The sequence below is a fragment of the Cajanus cajan genome, chromosome 6 (genome assembly GCF_000230855.2).
Source record: "Cajanus cajan strain Asha chromosome 6, NIPB_CcT2T_4, whole genome shotgun sequence".
Taxonomy (NCBI): Eukaryota; Viridiplantae; Streptophyta; class Magnoliopsida; order Fabales; family Fabaceae; genus Cajanus; species Cajanus cajan.
The window spans coordinates 5,675,536-5,696,511 of NC_138522.1; the positions used below are offsets into that span (position 1 = coordinate 5,675,536).

Below are 20,976 nucleotides of genomic sequence, written 5' to 3' on the forward strand. Positions count from 1 at the left end.
TAAATTAATTTTAGCTTATAAAAAATTATATTTTTTTATTTATTCTTTTCTTAAAAATACTGGTCGACAAATTTATCTAAACTCCTAAAACATTTGAGTCGTCTGACACAATTTCCCCTATTTTCTATTTGTATTATATACTGAACCAAAATGAATATATATATATATATATATATATATATATATATATATATATATATAAGCCTGGGAATTTAAGTTGGTACTGGCAAGTAAAAGCATCAAAGCTTTCTTTTCATTATTCAATGCTTATGGCCAAAATGCTGTAGACATTTCCATGGTTGCTTAGGCACCCGATATGTGCCACAAACAAAAATAAATAATTATGCAATATATTTAGACAAATGTAATAAATAAAAATAAAAATAAAAAAGGGAACAGGTATTTGAGGTGGGGAATAAATAGTCCCCTAAACCTAGATATTCCCGTGTTAATATGAAAGCCAACCCCTTTAATATAATCTATCCCTCACCCCTCAAAAAACTATGGATCTTCAATGTCCCGCAAGTGATGAAACTAATCAACAATTTTAATGTAGAGAGCTCTCCAAAATATCTTATCCTATCCAGTGCCCATCATATTTCCAATCATTTTGCTGCAGGGATTTCTTTATCAGACATTATCCTTTCCATGTCCTCAAAATACTGCCAACTTTTCTCACCATCCTTCTCTTTCTTGATCCCCTGCTTAAAATACAAAATAAGTTATTTGTTGATATGGTAGCCATCACATAAATGAATTTATTATCATTTTGTTCAGTGCACAAAGCTGCACTGTTCTAGTGTACACAAAGCTGAACATGACCCCTTCTATAATAATAACACCAGGATATTAAGAGTGAAACGGTTTCACTCTCGGTATGTAGTCAACATCGAGAGAGACAAGTGAAAGAAAAAATTCTATTTCTTCCTTTGTTTAATCAATTAAATCTTTTGATTTGATTGATTATAAAAAAAAAAAAAAAAAGAGAGATTATGTAAACAAAAGCTGTGATATCAATGAATAAATGGACAGTTTAATCAATTAAACTGATACATAATCGATTAAAATTTAAGCAATTTAGCAAAGCCAATTTCCTTGCCATATTACCTTGTTTCATTTAGGAAATTAAAATGGTGGACTCCACAATTTTTTATTTCTCTCCTCTCATTTCTTCTCTACCAAACACGCTCACTTTTCTATTTTCCACCTATTTCTTACCAGTCCTACTTATTTCTCATCATTTCTCTTGAACCAAACAAAGCATTGAGATAATTTTGGTATGTGGGTGAAAATCTCATAAATCAGTATTAAACACATGAATTTTTCATCCCATTTATACCTTATATACCAAAATGACCAGTGGCCATTAATCATAAAAAGCAGGAACAATTGGTGGACAAAGAAGGAACAAACCTCATATTTCAGTGCCAAAGATGTCCACAGAGATTTGCATTGTCCAGGACTTCTGCTGATCCCATCAGCCAACAATTTTTGAGATATCTCTTCCCAGAGGGCCATCCTTCCCTTCACAACTTGAAATCTGTCACGTAGTTCCCCACGCATACCAATCAGCTTCTTAATTTCTTCAGTTTTCCATTTGTTTCTCTTTACTGATTTTGAAGACTTGGGTTCAGAATTACATGTTTCTTCATACTTGGCTTCATCCATGTCTTTAGAATCATCTTTCTTCAAATTGGATTTATGCTCCTTTTGTGAAACATAACCACTGTCAGCACCAATTGACTCCTCAATTGGCAACGATGTAACGAATGGTTTCCAAAATTCTTCTGATTCCTCTGACTGAGATAAATCACCCTCAGCTCCACTTGCAGAGTTGTCTCCCTCAGATAAATCACGCTCAGCTACACTTGCATTATCAATACTATCATCTGAATTAAATAATAGAACGTGTAAGAATAAGTGTGAAAGACAGGTGTAAAAATATTACACCAGAAGACAAACCCTTCAACTCAGTAAGAAAGTGGATTCAAGAACACGCAAATACATGCACAAAAGCAAACCAATCATATCTCCACAGTTCTATATGTATTCCTCAAATGTACATTGATGTTACCTCTAGCTTGCAGTGTGGTGGACGGATTTCCCTTCCCATGCTCATCCACTGCTTTTCTTACTGATGATATTCCAAGACCCACATGGGCTTTTTTGCCAGACAATTTTGTGTTCATCTCATCAGCAAGAATGCCTGAAGGGTTTTCTATGGCAATGGCAATAACTTCAGGTCGTTTACCACTGTATTTCCTCACCATCTTCCTCAATACCTCAGACACAGTTCTTTCGATGTGAGCCAGTGGACTCTTTACAGGGCAGCTTGAAAGAGCTGCACGGGCAGCTTTGTAGAGTGCATCCATCAGCTTCCCTTTATCAAGCCATAAGCATCTTGTGGTAATCCTTATCTTCCCTTTTAACGTGTTCTCAGTCAAACTATCTAAAATTTTAGGGCGAAATATTTCCATGCTGAAAAAGATAAATATTAAGATGTCACTAAACATGACATGCTTCTTTTTTACTTACTTTAAAACATGAAAGATCTACCTAATGACAATGATGCCATCTAATGCGATTCTCAATCTTTCATCAATGAAGAGTTCACTAGATGTACCAAATGCTCTATCGCCATCACTATATTTCAACTGCATGAAAAAGGAAACAAAAAGAAATTATTAAATAATTTCTAAAAGAGGCCAACAGAATACAGAGGGCTGCCAACCTGTAAATTCTCTTTTCCAAGGGAAATGAAACCATTAGAAAGGATTCTTCTATTTCTCAAATGTGAAACACCAAGCATCTCCCCATTCTTAATAACCTGGTGCATAAAGCTCATCAATTCCTTCAACAAGTTATATAACAAGTCATATGATATATTAATAAAAATCTCATTGTTATAAGCCACTAATATATTCTGTATTATATAACATCCGATACAGAAGCAATGACTCACAGCAGTGTGCCGAATTCCAGTTGATTTTCCAAGTAACTCATGTTCCTTCAGGAACAAAAGCTCTCCATGGATGGGAAGAAAATGTTGTGGCTTCACTATTCTAAGTACTTCTTCCTGTAAAAAAAAAATATATATATATATATATTTCCTTTACTCTTGTTATATCAGACAAAAAATATATGGAAATCATATTAGAAAACTCATTACATGAATGAGTAAACTGAAAAAACATCAAAACTAGGAACTAGTTTGACTAGGCCTGCTAATTCATGTGATTTGTGAAATCTCACAATCTGGATATCTATCCAGGAATAGAAGATATAATGAGAATATTGAAGACTTCAAAAGGTGAAATTAAGATGTAACTGTGTCCAGTTTCTTTCAAAATATTTATAAAAACTCCTTGATTAGTAGAATAGTAATAATGATTTGGTAATTGCAATATACCTTGAAAAAATAGACTAGATAAAGATGATAAAATAAAAATAATAATGATAAAATGAATATAAAAAAAACAAAGAAACATCGATATGCAATAAAAAATTTACCAATTCTCCACGATATGCATGACCAGATGTGTGCAGATTTTCATTTTTTCCCATAACTATCGTTGATCCAATCTCTGATATGCGGTTTAGCATTTCCATCACACGAGACTCATTACCAGGGATAACCTAGCATTTTAATTTAAAATCAGTGCACAAATTACACAACACAAACTGGTTTGCTGATAAAAAAAAAATAGAAAGCTGTTATCCCTGTTACTAGATGGATTGAGAATCATAAATGCAGAAAAATCAGAAATTGACACATGAGAAAGGTCATGCAGAAAAATCCAACACTGTTACTAGATGGATTGAGAGTTATGATGCACTGATACAATACATGTATACGGCAATACGATTATTTTAAAATATACAAAATACAATACATGTCATCATATATCAATATTCTTGAAATAAATTAATGTGTACTTGTAATTTTGATTAAAATTCATAAACATTTAATATATAATTGCTATTTTTCAAATACAAATTAAAAACATACTTATTGTACATTACTAAAAACAAATAAATTATAAATCATTTCATCATAAATTACTTTTTATTATTAATAAATAGAAATAATATTACCAATTTCATTTTTTTCTTAAAATTATCTATATAAAAGATAATTTTCATTTATAGTTAATCAAGGATCAATGTTTTTATGTTTCCTTATTAAACATGTTTATACGTCTTATTTAACTGTAATGGATATTTTATAATTTTTAAAAATTTGGATACTTTATTGATACATATCATCAATAAGTATCGGTAAAGTATTTGAGAGTATCAGAATTCAATAAAATTTGCATAATATTTTTAAAGATTGAGATACTTCACTGATACATATCGGTGAAGTATCCAACAGTATCGTATTGAATACGGATACGTGAAGCAAATTAAAATATCGGTACTTCAAAGATTGAGAGTGAAAATAGTATATTGTAAGTTTCAAACACTGACATTAATTCACTAGCAACAGGTTCAGTATCGTGTCATACCTTAGCTGAATACAAAACGACATCTTCCTTGGTTAGTTTGAAAGCATGACTACTTCCGTAAGATGCAAGGTTCAAGGCAGCACGTGGTTCTGCCTGACACAATAGAATATATATGGTCATATGTCTTAAGCCTGTCCAATGTTTATAATTCATGAAATTAGCACCCTTTTAAGAATCATAAAATAACTTACTTGAGAACCTGTGGTTACAATTAGCAGATCCTTTGGAGCATAAGCATCAATATCCTCTGCTTTCACCTTGTGTGTAATTAGATATAATGAAATGCAGGGCAAGAGACATAAGACTCACAAAAGCTGTTATAAATACAAGGATAAAGATGAATAATTTTCATATAAATTTAGAAAGGCGAATGGCACACAAATAACAAATTAAACAACCAGTAATTATCCAAATAGCATGAAAATGAATACAGTCAAAAACATAGTTATTGGCTTGCAAGTTAATAAAGTAGTGAAGGAATATTTCCTGGAAATTTTAACAAAGATGTAAAGATTGGTATATATATATATACATATATATATATATACAATACTTGGCTATGAAATTCAAGCTGGTAAAGTAAAACAAGGCCCAAGAATAATACTATTTATAATTGTAACACACCATCTAACATGAAAATCTACTAGTCTTGATTCTTGAAAGCAGATGCTTGACTCTAAAAGTACAAAGTGCATATGGTGAAAGATGAGTTTTGAATTCACTGATAAAGGAAAGAGGGCCAAGTAGTTCATAAGAGACAAAACATCTGTATTTAAATAACAATGTGGGACCTCTCAAAATTAGTGTAGTCAAAGCCACTTGAGGCAAGGTGACATAAAGGCTCCCTAGGTTAAAAATAAATAGGCAAAATTCATAAGTGGTGAAATGGTGATTTATTTTCTTGCGATGAATTTCCTCAAACAACCAAATTAATTAATCAAGATGATCAGCATTAGGTTTATCCAACCTCTTAAAATAAATAGGCAAAAATCATAACTGGAGATTTGCCTACTTGCACTGACTTTCCGCTAACAACCTATTTGATAAAACATGCTGATCAGCACTAGACTTTTCTATTGTACACCAATCAACCTCTTCCAAATTAGGGCAGAATTCTGCAGTAAAGTCCAAACATTTATTACCAGAGTGGATGGATCAATTGGAGCCTTTCCATCCTTCCAAGCTGCATCTAAATACGTCCTTAAAGACATGCCAACAAATACCTGATATAATAGTTAAAAGCTCTTAACATTTTTGTCATTCTAAATAAGACCAGTCCAATTGCATTAAAGTCTTCTAGACAGGAAGAACCTTACCAACTTTCTGCCAGTTAAATCAGCAGCAGCTTTCACACTTCCAAGCCGATGTAAATTTGACGCAAATTGAGTAGTAATGACCCTTCCTTTAGAAGCTGAAATATGTCTCAATAATGCATCTGCTACAACAGATTCACTGGTTGTCCTACCAGGTGAGAGTATATTTGTTGAATCACTCATCATCTGAAAAGTAATGTCCAAAACAATGATTTTTTCTATCTTTTGTCAACATTTAATAAAAAAGAGGGAAAGGTTACATATTTGATCTTTAAAATAAAAGAAGAGAAAACTGTCTATATCATCATATTAAATATAAACAGTCATGCATCTAACATGACATCTAAGACTTCTTTTTAATATCTATGAGCAACATTGCAGAACAAAAACGATGGAAAAAATTCTTTCTAACAATACTGAGAAGCATGGAAAAAAAAAAAAAAAAAAGCTTGTTGAAAAGAATAGTCCCCAACCAAATTAGATATTGCAAATTTAAAATGTCTATTACCAAAGAAATACAAATTGAAATTTTTGAAAACGTGGAAACATGTTGGCCTTCAAGAAGTTCTATTAGCACTGTCCATGAAAGCCATATTAAGCTTAACAAGAACTATCCAGGTACCACCCAGAGGATGCCACCAAGGCACCAACCATAGTTGTAAGTATACACCTGACCTCAAGGGAACTGTTAACTACCAGCCTATTCAGTATTCAACCCTCTTGGTCTTCAAATCCATAATGTTAAATCCAGGGAATAAGCTCAAGATAAATTATTTAAAACCAAGAAAGAGTAGCAAATATCCAGGTGACTTACCAATGTTACTCCTTCTTTAGAGAGTTCCTCTAAAGCTTCACGATCAAAAACTTTCCCATCTAGTGGTGTCTCATCAATCTATTGAATCAACTTCTTCAGAGACAAGAGATTCAAGGTAAATGAAAGGGAGGGACAATGCTCTGAGAAATAAAAGTAAAATTCTAACCTTCCAGTCCCCAGTGTGAAGAATTGTACCATCAGAACAACGAAGAACTAGTCCACAACAATCAGGAATGGAATGGGTCACCCTTATAGGTTCTATCTCAAATGGCCCAGCCACAAACTTTTTCCTGGTTCTAAATACTTTGAGCCTAGATGGAACAAAAATACCATGTTCCTTCAAACGTTTTCTAATAAGCTGTTAGAAAGAAGAAAAAAATTACTTCTCTGGACTAAACAAAATAAACAATAAAACAATACAGAGAACAGATATTTGATAACCAAATTGGGTACCGAATTTTTAGTAATGATGGCTATCAATTACAAATTTACAATAACAGAATGAAGAATTCAAGAGATAGATAGTCAACTTCATGACATGTTAACACTGATATCTATCTTTTATCACTTCCTATGGATCAATATTGTCAATCAATTCCACACAGCAACTGAACAAATTAACGAGTTGCATTTATAATTTCATATAAAGAAATTTTCTGGCAAGATACCTCCATTGTAAAGGATGATGCAAAAATTGGTGTATTGGAATCCAATGCTGGGATGACCTGATGATAAACCAATGTAAGTTATATTAAAAGTAGACATAAAGAAAGAATAGTAGACATAGTTATGATTTATGAATAATCAATTAGAATCTCTAGTCAGAAACTGATAATACTAATACCTATAAACATCAATTTTTTTGAATTTCGACAAAAGAATAACCAAGTATATCTTGTCAAAGCATCCTCGATGAAATCTGGTGTTAAACTTCGTAATTATGGTAATATTGTAAATAGGGCAGATCATCTTGTTGTAACCATGTTAATTAGGGTAACTGTATGTTCTTGTAATTATTCTTGTATTTATGTTACCTATTAGAAATATTTACTCCACTGTGTACTTCAAACACACAGAATCAATCGCAGGTTCTCTCGTTCCTCTATTTCTCTCAACATCCAGAAAGAGATATATGAAGCTCAAGGTAGAAAAAACAACTAGAGTAGCAAGAGAAAATAAAATGCACGCTAGCTCAAAAGAGCTCTTCAAATGCTACGTGAATAGGTACGAAAAATGCCTCTCCCAGTTAAAAAACATTTATTTACGCAAACAGTCCAAGAAGAGCACTAACTCTGTCCCAAAGTGGTAGAGGGATTAGGGGGAGAAATCGTAATCCAAGAATCTCTAAACTGAATGGATAGGAAATTGTGCAAGGAACCTAGACCTTAGTTATTTTAAAAAGAAAATGCATAAATTCAATTCCAAAATGAAAAGGAAGTGGTGCTCGCTGCTCAGTTGTCTATGAATTCCGAGACTACATAACACAAAATTCAACAGAAACATCCTTGCCAGGGAGGGACAATGCTCTGAGAAATAAAAGTAAAATTCCGACCTTCCAATAGCAACCACAGTTCAAACAAAACTCTCTCCCTTAAACTAAATCCCATTCTCTGACTCGCCACTAACAAGTCAAACTAAGTAGAGAAGGAAGCATTACCCAAGGCAACGCACCAATATGATCTTCATGACCATGTGTTATGACGAGAGCTTCAATCTTGTGGCTCCACTTCCTTATAAAAGTCGTATCAGGTATAATCTTCTGAACTCCAAGTTCATCATAGCTGAAACACGCACACAATCCACAATCAGGACCGTTTAAATAAACTTCTCATAAACTAAAACTAATTTATCCTTAGTTCATTTTTGTCTTTCTATTTTTCTCTCTTCCTACAGAATTTATCCAAACATGCAATTAGCATGAAATACGCATTTATTTCACATAACATAAGACTAGAGGTTTTAGTTTACTCTGGAAACATGACACCAGCGTCAATGAGGATATAACGGTCATGGTTCCCGACGAGCATGCAATTCATCCCAATCTCCCCCAAACCGCCGATAGGGAGAACGCGAAGCGGAGGCCCGTCGGAGCCTTCGTAGAACTGCTCCATCTTGCGCTGAACGGAGTCCTCCATGCTCTTTCTAGGTCCTTCTATTCGCCCCGCTCTTCTCCGCGGCGCTTTGGTTTTGGCTCCATCGGTGCTTCCTGGACACGCACACAGCGGAGACATACACATTACGCGAATGCCGTGACCTAAAAGCGAAAATAGCGTGAGTTCGGAGTTCGGTTTACCTGGGAGTGCGGCGGAGAGGGTCGCGGTTGGCTTGAGGCGGAGAGAGAGAGGGCGGAGAGAGAGGGAGAGAGAGGTGAGAGCGGCCATTGGAAGCGAATGCGAATGCGAATGCGAATGCGAATACGAGTTTGGTTTTGGTTTACAAGTTGAAAGCTCGAAGCAGAAGCAGTAGCGGCATAGCGGGAAATGGAGTTTTCTGCATTCCTTCGCTCACTCTCATTTCGGAAATATCTTTCTTATCGAGTTTCGTATTGCCGAACGTGCTTCCCACACGTGTGCCAAAATCTTCTCTACCCGTTTCTATAGGGGAATGTTAGATATTAGTCTTTGGAAGGATTAACATCTTTAAATTTTTATTAAAATTATATTAAGGTTATATACTTGTTGATATATTTAGAGACAAACATGTTATACCCATGAACTTAGATCATTAACTTATATAGAAATACTTTTGACTTAAATGACTTTTTAATGCATATAAAATTGAGTTTTTTTTTTTTTTAATTTTAGTTCTCTTACTTTTTTTTTATCCTTATTATTAGATTGACTGTTAAATTTAACAAAAAAAATTCAAAAAACTATAAATACCCAAATAGAAAAATCAAAAAAATTATAAGGACCAAATTTTACCAAAACAAAAAAGAGAGGGAGAAAATCAAAATAAAAAATAACTATAATTAAAATTATTAAAATGAAAATAATTTATTTTATAGGAACTAAAAGTTTATTTGAGTCAAATTTATAAAGTTTAAATCCTTAAATACAATAAATGCACTAATACAAAGTAATAAAAAAATATGATAAATGTGTTAGTTAAAAAAAAAACTAGCAAAAAGTTTTATAAAAATTAAATGAACAACTTCGTAAAAAGTTATACAATTACAAAATAATCATTATAAATATACAAAAAGTAAATATAATAAATAAATAAGTTTTAAAAAATAAACATGGTGTAGAAAGAGAAAAATTAATCATAAAATAAGAACATGAAATAATAAAGAAAATCAATGAATAATGAACAAAATTTCATTATCATTCTTTTTATATCATATAGATATCTATAATAGTATATTACATTAGCAAAAAAATCCTTTTTTTTTTATTATTCCATGCTAGTATGTTACAATTTATTTTGTTATTACTATTCTCCATTTGTTATATTTCCTTCATATCTTGAAGGTGATTATAATTGTATTAGACTTCTATGAAATTTTGTGTTTAATGTTTAATTTTTTAAATGGTCACTAAAATTAAGATTTTTTACTTTGTATTAGTGCAAATCAAAGTTTAACTCTACTAGTTTAGATTAAATAGAGCTTTAGTCCTTTTAAAATGATTGTTTTAATTGTAATCTTCTTAATTCTAGCTATTTTTGTTTTAATCCTCTTAATTTTAGTTATTTTTAATTTGGACCTTTAAAATTTTAATTTTTTTCATTTTGATCATTTTCTACTTTGCTCCCTATAATTTTCTTGAATTTTATCTTGGTCCTATTTTTTTTTTTTTATAACTTTTTTCCTGTAGATTTAACGGTCAAATTAACAACAAAGATGAAAATGAAATAAAAAAAATTACAGGAACAAAAATGATTTTTTTAAAAGGATAAAAAACAAAAATATCCTATTTTATAGGGATTAAAAAGTTATTTAAGCCAATAATATTTTTGAAAAAAGGTTTACTATAAGATTTTAAATTAAACCAAACTTGAAAAAAAAAAAAAAAAAAAAGGAACCTTCAAGTAAACTTTAAAAAATAACTTATACTAATAATTGATTCAAATTTAATAAAGCTTAACTTAATCTAACCCATTTTCACCTTTGTGGCATAAAAGTTATGAGAAAACTCCATTTTATAATCAATTAGGCTAAATTCCTGATTGCTTTTTCTTTCACACATTTAAGCCTCATTTTAGGTATCTGTGTCCAAACAAAAACATAAAACATGAACAAAGCTTAGGGAGGTAAATGCAAAAGGGACAGGGTCCAAGGAACTATGTCATCATTTATTTCAATAAATACCAAGTCACCAGCCTTGTCTACAGCCTAAAGCAACATGAAAGCACTACTAACACTATTGCCCTGATCAGGAATTTGGCAGAGTAAGCACTAGTACAAGGATTGTCCAAGTTTGTTCATGTGAGATTGGCGTGTCCTGTAAACCAGGGTAATCCTACTTGAGCACATTGTTTTGTTTCTGGGGTCAGAACAATAGGTCCCAGAAAGATGCGCCACAAATCAAGTATTATTGTGACCAACATTGCAGCGCCCAAAGCATCGACAGCCACTCTGGCCAAGTCCCATTTGTCACCAGGTTTCTCATCTATCCTGCATATTTACAACATTCCCCATCAATAAAATTAGCACAACATGCATAGACATGTTCCTCTTTTTGTGGTAGGGTATGCAACAACTACTTTCCAAAGAGGTACACCTTCAAAGAAATTCAAATACAGAATGTGGTAACTCAAATAACTGCTAGTTAAAAACTTACCTTAAAAACATTGGGAAGCTCACAATAAAGTATATGGCATAAAACAAAGATCCAACTTTATACATAGAGTCCCGATCCACGAATTCATAATAAGGGAACTGCATACATCCAATGAATAGCATTATTCTCAAAAATATGCATTTCATATTGAAGGTTAACTGCAGGGTGATATAGAATCAAATGACATCCAGGGTTATATACACTGAAAGATATATTAGTATTTGAGACTATTGCCATATTGAGGATTAAGAAGAAAAATATAGAAAACTAGGAAATTTGTCATTTATAAGAGCCTCAACCTTAAGCACAAAGGTAATTGTGTGTGCCCTGCTCACTGATACTGAATCTTGAGTTATAAAAAGACAAGATATCATCCTGATATAAGAAAATGTGTATCATCTTGAAGATAGGAAAAAGATACAGAATTTTAAATTAAAAGAAATAAAATAAGGGAGAGATGTCTAAGATGGTTTGACAGATAAATCTAAGATGAAGGTCCCATAGCACAATAAAAGCAAGAGAAATTTAGGCAACAGATATGTTGCCAAAGAAGTAAAAAAGACAAAGAAAAAGATCAAGAAAGGAGAGGGATAAAGATATAAAACAACTAATCGGAAAATAAACCAATGCAACAGTTAAATAGAGTCAGATCCTCAAAATAGAATAGCCAAAATTGACTCATGTAGATTCCAAAAAAATGCATGTACACATGTTCTAACTCAAATAAGAAATTTAGGCTTGGGATAATTGTCATAATAAATAAAACCTTGGGAAAACTTCAACATCAAAGAATGAGGAACATTTAAATGCTATGATGCCTCAAAGCTAGTACAATCGACATAAATATTCAAAACAATTCATGAGTCATGATTAACAAATATCCCGAGCTATCAATAGCCAGTGATGTTATTTGATTCATATAGCCGATCTTGTGCAGTAGTAGAAGAGTTTTGTTGTTGTATCAAAAGACAAGGGTAAAATTAAGGCTTAACAAATATGTGAAAGCATATGTCATAACAATTCAAAAACTTTTGGGAAGGGAAATAAGGATATCTACTTGAAGATAGGGAAATTTCAATTGAAAGAAAACAATGCAGAACAGGAGTAGGTAACATACAGTTCCACCTAATATAATGCAGAGATGGAGGAGCCGTGATGCAATAGAAGCAAGAAAAACTGAAGTATAAAATTGCATATTCCTTAAATTGTACAAATACAGCAAAACTGAAATTGTTGAGTTTAGGTTTCAAGACTATATTTTTGATAGATAAGATGTCAGATAAACTTGAATAACAAGGAATAACAAAAATTAAGAATTGCAATGCATGAAAATATTAAAAAACACATGACTAAACAAAGATTGTAAAAAAAAAAAAGCAGAATGTTTTTACTACAACATACATTGGAAATAGCTAGAGTCTCCAGGTATGCAATAAAATAAGCAAGAGCAAGAATCCATCCAGCTTCAGTAGCCCATTGGATTTTTTCGGGCAAATCAGCAACAAAATGCCGTAATCGACGCAGTGTCAGGTTTGATGAAACATGATAAAACAGGAAGCAAACATGAGTGAGCAGGAATGTTGTGTGAGGTACCTGCCACCACAAAATAGAGCAATTCAATTAACAGTATGTGGTCTCACTAAGAGATAATCTATAGGTTTTCGGCTTACATTGTTCATTTTCCATGATGGAAAGGTATAAGATGCACCAAGAACTGTGAAAAAGTAATGAGTCCAGAAATAATTCCCAACATAACTGAAGATTATTATCCAAAGACTGGCCTGTCAGTATTAAATATGTACATGTTAGGCAGTGAGTAGGTCAACATATTAAACAAAAATATGTTCATTGTTAAATTGATACATAATAAGGATAGCAGAGCAATAAGTACCATTTGTTTTTTTGGGATAACACAAAAATAAAAAATAAATACATGACTGTTACAATGTTAGAAATAATGTATAAAGGGTAATTGTGTGGATATATATTATTATGTAATCATGTTAAGTAAGGTAACTGTAGTTTTGTAATCATGATACACTGTATCTAATAACCTCCATCGTGCAATTGAGTTGAGACACATGAAATTCATCACATGACTCATTTTCTCTCTCTCAATATGGTATCTAGAGCTTGAAAGAGACAACCTTAATCCTGGACCACACAGTGGGCCCACTGTCCATTAGTGCAATTTTCATTACCAAAAGTCACGCATCTCTGTTTTCCTGTCCCATTTCTTTTTCAAGATATGTTGCCCTTCCGATTGTTGCTTTCTCCCTTTGCTGGTGTGCTCTGTCACTCACTGTTCACTGATGGCCACCCACTTTTCTTATGACTTTTTTGATCACCAACCCCAAGATCAAGAGTGCCGTCTCAAGACCGACCAACACCTACACTTCATGATAAATAGAGCCCCCACACGCACATTGTTTCTGTTTGTCGTTTCTCTCTCATCGCTGTGACTTTGGGTCTCCAGCAGTGAATGAAGGTGTGTCCATCCCAAGGTTGATACTCCCATTTTCACCAAGTTAGTACTCCTCTCTCAACTAAAAAGTTGGATGGGAGAAACTATTATACTTATGCATTCAACATCAAACTTTGGCTTAAGTGGAATAACATTGAAGCTCGACAGTATCAATCTTATTCTACTTAGATCAATAAGTGGAATAAGATTGATTCCCAATTGTGTAATCTAGTGGTGACTCTACTTAATTGGGCATCAATCTTATTCCACTATTAGTCTCTCTCTAAAGCAGATTTTTCTTTCTCATAGGGAATTTGATTGGGAGTAGGGTAAAGCTCTTCACACCAATGACACCAAACACATTTATTGGGTTTGCCAAAACCTTATGAGTGTCGTCCCTCAGAAACTTGATGGTCTGATGTCTAAATATTTGGGTAAACTGAGTGATGTCCTCCACAACTTTAATGAACTTTCTGCCCGCTATTCTTGATTTCGCAACACTAATATCTAATGCTCAAACACCAAAGGCTATCCTCATTGACATCCTTTGATGGTATGAGGCATGCCAAACCTCCAATTCCACTACCTTTATTGCGCACACAAGTGATTCCTTTATTAGTGTTTGTCACTCTTCATCTCTTGGTCCATGAGTTCTTAATTTAGGGCTAATGATCAAATCACTAGTAATAAGTTCCTTTTATCTAGTCTTTCTACTCTAGCTATTTACCTCCGGTCACTATGGCTAATGCATCTCAAACACAATCTCAAGGCATTGGTATTGTCCATCCTTTCCCTCTCTTGCAATTGACAATTAACTCTATGTTCTTAGGTCTCCATTCAATTTATTATTCACTAGTCATCTAATTCATTCTCTTGATTGTGTTGTATTTTTCACTAAGGATTTTATTTTACTATAGGACCAAGTTTTGGGATGAATGATTCGCAGGGAATATGAGTCTCATAGTCTTTATGAGTTCAACATCATTGTTCACGCTAGTTTGGTTGTGGATACTCCTTTTCTTGTCAAGGCTACAACAATTGGTTTAGAGTCTTTCTAAATTGTCCACCAAGTCTTGTGAGGCAGGTAAGCATATTCATAGTTCTTTTCTTAGTTGTATTAAGTGTCTAGCTATGTTGTCTTTTACTTTGGTTCATTTAGATGTATGGGTCCTAGTCAAATTGCATCCAATTTAGGTAAGACATTTTGTTACTTTTGTGGATAACTATTATCAGCGTACATGTACAACCACAAATTACCATTGTACATGGTTGTTAATAAAGAAAGATTGATCCAATGTTGTTTTCTATCTTCCAAAATTTTTGTCATAAAATAAAAACTCAGTTTGGTGTTCCCATTTAAACATTACATAGTGATAATGCCATGAGTATCTTTCCCAACATTATCAACCATTTTTGGCTTTACACGACATTCTTCATCAAATATATTGTGCTCATAGCCCTCAACAAAATAAGATTGTTCAACTCAAAAACAAAAGCCTTGTTGAGACCACATAGACACTCTTACTCTAGAGTAATGTTCATCATTTGTTGGGGGATGCTATGTTTAGTTGTTTACTACTTGTTATCTTATCAATCAAATGACATCATTTGTTCTAAACAACCAAATATCTTACTCCATCTTATACCTTCATCAGTTTCTACACCTTTTACTTTCTTGTGTCTTCGGGTCTACATGTTTCATTCATAACATAACATAACCTTAATCTAGGCTCGACAAACTCTCAATTCGTTCTTACAAATGTGTCTTCCTAGGTTACACTTGCTCCCAAAAGGGTATAAATACCACCCTTGGGTTCTTCATTGTTACTCTTAAAAAAGTGGCTTTGGGCCTCACTCATCCTTACAAAATTGACTTGTAAGGTAAGGATTGTCCCCATTTATATACACTATTATGGTCATCTCACTGATTGATGTGAGATCTCCAAAACACACCCCTCATGTCGAGGGCTAAACATCTCAAGCATAAAATTTACAAGATTGGACATTTGCGAGAGGTTCGATAATGACTAGGTAGCAAGTGGCTAATGGCCTAATAAACCCAACAACAATTGTTATGATAGGCTTTGATACAATCTTCAGAAAATGGATTTGGACTACAAAACCATCTTGTAAGGTGAGAATTTCCCCCACTTATATACACTTTTATGGCCATCTTACTAGTTGATGTGGGCTCTCTAAAAGTTACTATATCTCAATTGATGTTACCTCTTGAGTTTGTCCCTTTATTTGCCTTTTCACAAGGCACTTATGAGTTTGTCTCTTCCTCGCCTTTGCCTATTATCCATATGCACTTTCATTCACCAAAAATGTCTTAAGTTCCAAAAGAACCACCTCTTCATTGCTCTCTATATGTATATCACCCCCGACAACATCCTTCAATTCACCCATTAGCCAATGATGGAACTCCTCCTAACTCTTCCAGAGCCAACAAATTCATCTTCTGCAACCATACCTCTAGGCACCGATCTTCTCATATACCCCAAAAAGGTATACATTCCACTTGTAACTCTTCTCCTCACTATGTTGCTTTGGGTTATCACCATTTTGTCTCCTATGCATTATACTAGTCTCTCTTCCTTGTCTTCTATGTTGATCTCTACGACTACGGATGTTGTCTTAGCCCATCTTAGTTGGCAACAAGCTATGATTGATGAGATATGTGCACTTCAAAACTATTGTACTTGGGACTTTGTTCCCTTTCCTTCAAGGAAGTCTAATGATGATTGTAGTAGGATTTATACAGAGGTGGGCCTTGATTGCAAAATTTAGATTATGGTGAAACTTTCTCTCTTGCGGTTAAAATGGCTTTTGTCAGATTTTTTTTGCCTTTGGATACTATTCACCACTAGTCATTATATAAGTTGGAGTTTAAGAATATTTTCCCTTGGTGATATCATAGAAGTCTACATGGAGCAACCTACATATTTTCCCTTCCAAATTCGAACTAGTTTGTTGTCTCTGCAAATCCTTATATGGTCTCAAACAATCTCTTAGGACAAGGTTTAGCAAATTCTACATTTTGGTTCAACAATTTAGTATGACTTAAAGTGAAGTTGGTCACTCAATTTTCTATTGTCATTCAACCACAAGATGCATTTACTTAGTTGTATGTCATAACTAGTAGTGATCACCGTGGCATTACACAAATCATCAAATAAATAAATTTATAATGTCAAAGTGATCATTTTCAAACAAAAGATTTGGGTGTTCTTCATTACTTCTTGGGAATAAAGGTAGCATAATTAAGAATGGTATTGTGATTTCATGGAGGAAGTAAGCAACAAATATTTTATAAGACACATGATTGAGGAATGTTAGGCCTGGTGATACACTTGTGGACTGCAATGCCAAATTTTGATCAAGTCTAAAGGACCCATTTTTTAGGCCTAGAGAGGTAAGGAAGACTAGTTGGGGAATTGAGTTACCTTATTGTCACTCATTGAAATATATAATAGCCTCTACTATGTAATTGAGATGGGAAATTCATCACATGTCTCTCATTTTCTTTCTCAATAAAACCCATTTTAGGATTCAGAACTTGATCTGCATACAAAATGAAAGGAAACTGCAAAGTGTAAAAGGCTTAATCAAGACACAAGAAATTGCATCAATCCAAGTCATCCCCCATTACAAGAGGATCGGCTAGCATCCCTTCATATTTTGGACCTTAACTTGAAGATTATGGTACAAACTACAGGCCATCTATCTAGAGGGAATCATATGGTTTCCTTTCAAGAATGCCTCAAATGGATGGATAAACTCACATAATTCCTATGGTCATGCCCTTTCTTGCATGCAATATAAAAGCAGATTTCAATCTAAACCTACTTTTTCGCTTTATTATTTTGGATTGAAACCGATTTTGTCAACATTTTAAGATTAAGAAGCAAATACAAGATTAATGGCATAGTTATAGTTCTAGAGAGGCCTCTAATGGGGAATGTAGGAGTAAAGGGAAAGGATTCGGGGAGGGGGATTGAACCCCACAACAACCCTTTCAGTACTAGGCAAGGTAACAGCAGAGCCAGGCATGGCAGGTAATGACTGGTTCTATTATGCCTACGAAAACTATTTTTATAAACATAAAGACTATTAAATACTCAAAAATAAGTTAAACATACAGCAATATACACAAAAAAACAATTTCAAATATCACAAAATAATACCTTACGACCACACTACACAATACTTACTAAACTCACAATACAGCACAACCACAACAAATATTTGGAAAATTTTACCACATAAAAACACTTGCCTTGATCCAATAACGATCCTTCCAAGAGACGCTCTTATCAGCCTGCAAATTTTGATATCAAAAAAGAAACAAACCACACTAACTACATCAGCAGCCAGAAAGAGGAGACAAACCATTTTCTCACTCCGTAGAGTCACTACTAAAGATAATAACGTAATTATTATTAGAACAAACAATAACACATGAAATCTCGTGAAGTGAAGCCCAAGGGAGAAGCATGCACTTGTTTAGGCTTCAATTGATAAAATAAACCAATAGGAAGCAATGAGCAATCATTCCATTACCTTTCCAACAAACAGCATTGGAATGGCGAAAGCAGGAACAGCGGAGACCAATCCGAGAAGCAAATACTCCAATTCCGTGAATTTCTGCCGAATTGCATGGCCTTGTTTCAGTGAAACTCATAATCAAAACTAAAAAAAAAAAACAATTTTTATGACTGATATAAAAAAGGTGGAGAAGGAAAACCTCGTAGAGATTGAAGGGAATAACAATGCCGAGACAAAGGGTGAGCCAGAAGGGGGTGTAGAGAAGGAAGAAGAGTTCGCCCCATCTTTTGCTGGGGTTTGGAGCGAGCCACAAGCTAGGGGAAGCACAAGCTGCAATCGTCACAGAGGGGTGAGATTAGAGAAATGGAATAGTTTTTTTTTTTTTTTTATCCATAAAAATTACAAGCACAGCAACATTTTCCGACATAGAAATTAAGGAAGGCAACACGTTCCCACATGAGAGAAAGAAAGCGAAATTGTGAATCTGAAGGGAAAAGGAAAGGTACGTACCCTTCATGTTGGAATGCGATCTGGTTGAAGGGGATGCGAGATGAGATGTGGATTGGGATGGAACGAATGCCTCTTAACTAAATATTTTCACTCCGAAGTGGCACTTTCACTTTCACTTTTACTTTCGCGTGAGTCGCTTCGATGATGGTAGGATAGTGAAACAGTAAGAATGAGCACCGCAAGATTCGATTTCTTTTGTCAGGTTATACGAGGTAAATGTTCTTTATTAGTACTTCAACCTGTAGTTGAGTCATTTACTTCGACCCTAATTAATTTACGCCTTTCATAATAATGGAAACATTAAAGATTAGTCGAGTGACAAAATAATAACACGATTCTCTCTGCCACTCATTCATTCACTATATTTTATTATTAATCAAAAAAATTTATACATTTTTTTGTACTAGGTATTATTTTTTAATTGTGGTTGGTATTACATGTTTTCCTATCAAAATTAAAGTTTTGTTTCGATAATATGCATTTAAATTTAATACAAATCTTCTTAATATATATTTATGTATATTATCTTAATAAGACTTAAATCTTAATTAAAGAATAACAGTAATCATATTTAAAGAAATATAGTTAAATTTTATCTTTTTACATTTTAGTTGGTTTGTTTTCATGATTTAGTGATAAGATTGTTAAAACATTTGACTTTCAATTAATTATAGATAGAGTATTGCAAAGAGAGTGCTAAAGTGAATGTGTAACACTTCTCATAATGAAATAACACCTTCATTTCATATTAATTCATATTACGTATGTCCCTTATTATAAGATATAACTAAAAATAATTTTTTATTCTTTTATATAAGATTCAATTCGTATTATATCGTGTATCAATTATTTTTAGATTAAAATATATTTAATTAAAATATATTATCTTAATTTGATCAAATACATCAATTAAAAATTATCTAAATAATGTGTACTCTAAGTAATTAAGAGAGATGGGTATTAATTAGGAAAGATAAATAATATATGACATAAACTCTAATTAACTAAGGGAGAGGTTAATATTAATTAGGAGAGGGGTAATATAATAGTAGGTTTAAAAAACCATTAAAAATGTCTTGCTAACCAATGTTTTAAAGGCACTAATTAAAGAATTAATGTATAAAAAATTTCATTGAAAAGAAAAATAAAGTTAAACCAAAGAGTGTACAAATACATTATTTAATAACGACTTTCTACTTTTAATTCCTCAATCTACTTTTAATTCCTTAATTAGTGCACTAAGGGCACCTGGTTAGCATTTTTTGAGAAAAAAATTATAAAAGGGATAATTATCAATTAAATTAATTATTTTTCTTAATCTTAGTGAATTAAGTAATTGAGTTTTCTATACAAGAACGAGGAAAGGAGATCTCAATATCTCAACAAATTAATTTTTAACATATAGTTAGAAATGGTATAAAAAAACATTTATTTAAAAATAGGGGTGTATATAAGTAAAGTTATTTATGAATTATTTGGACTTGATTCGTCAATTACTCATTCAAGCTCGTTTATTTAATTAAATAAATAAATTCAAGTTTGAGATGAAACGTATTATTTAAATGAGTTAAGTCTAAGCTTTAAAAGCTCAACATTAAGATTCATGAATAACTCAATTATATATTCACTAGAAAACAGATATAAAATCACATAAAATTTATTTAACATAATTTGACCCTTGACCCATCATAAATATTTAGTTCGAAATGGTGTAAAAAATGTTTAGTTAAAAAAATACGAGGGGTAAATAAATCAAGTTATTTATGAACTATTTGAACTTAATTTGTCAATTACTCATTCAAACTCGTAGCTTTTATTAAACAAACAAAATTCAAACTTGATATTAGACTTATTATTTTAAATGAGTTAAGTTTAAGCTTTAAAAGCTTAGTATAAACTTTAAAAGCTCACATTAAGGTTTGTGAATAAATCAATTATATATATACATTAGAAAATATAAAAAAAAAATTAAAATTACATAAAATTTATTTAACGTGGCTTGACTCTTTAGTTCTTTGTAAATTATCTAGTTAAA

General features: G+C 32.7%; 2 protein-coding genes across 3 annotated transcripts; both read right to left on the reverse strand.

The window, feature by feature from the left end:
- Window positions 1–224: 224 nt before the first annotated feature.
- On the reverse strand, window positions 225–9,162 carry LOC109795693 (ribonuclease J). 2 transcript variants are annotated; one of them, XM_020355189.3, is made up of 17 exons: window positions 8,929–9,162; window positions 8,604–8,841; window positions 8,293–8,416; window positions 7,304–7,360; window positions 6,802–6,993; window positions 6,636–6,713; window positions 5,825–6,007; window positions 5,651–5,731; window positions 4,700–4,765; window positions 4,509–4,601; window positions 3,511–3,636; window positions 2,963–3,076; window positions 2,732–2,827; window positions 2,557–2,654; window positions 2,075–2,478; window positions 1,414–1,889; window positions 225–701 (listed from the first exon to the last, which is right to left on the reverse strand). In XM_020355189.3, exons 1-17 carry the CDS (start codon window positions 9,014–9,016, stop codon window positions 606–608), a joined length of 2,610 nt encoding a protein of 869 aa, XP_020210778.2. In that variant the 5' UTR covers window positions 9,017–9,162; the 3' UTR covers window positions 225–605. The 2 variants fall into 2 exon arrangements, with proteins under 2 accessions (XP_020210778.2, XP_020210779.2); XM_020355190.3 differs by lacking the exon at window positions 8,929–9,162 and having other exon boundaries at window positions 8,307–8,416; window positions 8,604–8,744.
- Window positions 9,163–10,907: 1,745 nt separating this feature from the next.
- CPI1 (cyclopropyl isomerase) lies at window positions 10,908–19,118 on the reverse strand. The gene is made up of 8 exons (XM_020357216.3): window positions 18,942–19,118; window positions 18,631–18,761; window positions 18,447–18,530; window positions 18,163–18,204; window positions 13,090–13,200; window positions 12,821–13,012; window positions 11,420–11,517; window positions 10,908–11,253 (listed from the first exon to the last, which is right to left on the reverse strand). Exons 1-8 carry the CDS (start codon window positions 18,946–18,948, stop codon window positions 11,061–11,063), a joined length of 858 nt encoding a protein of 285 aa, XP_020212805.1. The 5' UTR covers window positions 18,949–19,118; the 3' UTR covers window positions 10,908–11,060.
- Window positions 19,119–20,976: the final 1,858 nt, after the last annotated feature.

Bases quoted from the DNA above. Each gene is read 5' to 3' on its own strand.
- LOC109795693 (XM_020355189.3), bottom strand. From the start codon at position 9,016: ATGGCCGCTCTCACCTCTCTCTCCCTCTCTCTCCGCCCTCTCTCTCTC. The intron at 3,637-4,508 runs GTATGACACGAT...TTAAAATGCTAG, and splicing joins TCGTTTTGTATTCAGCTAAG to GTTATCCCTGGTAATGAGTC. The intron at 1,890-2,074 runs GTAACATCAATG...TATTTAATTCAG, and splicing joins CACCACACTGCAAGCTAGAG to ATGATAGTATTGATAATGCA.
- CPI1 (XM_020357216.3), bottom strand. The intron at 13,201-18,162 runs GCAAGTGTTTTT...TAATACTGACAG, and splicing joins AGGATCGTTATTGGATCAAG to GCCAGTCTTTGGATAATAAT. The intron at 13,013-13,089 runs GTAAGCCGAAAA...TTGTGGTGGCAG, and splicing joins CATCATGGAAAATGAACAAT to GTACCTCACACAACATTCCT.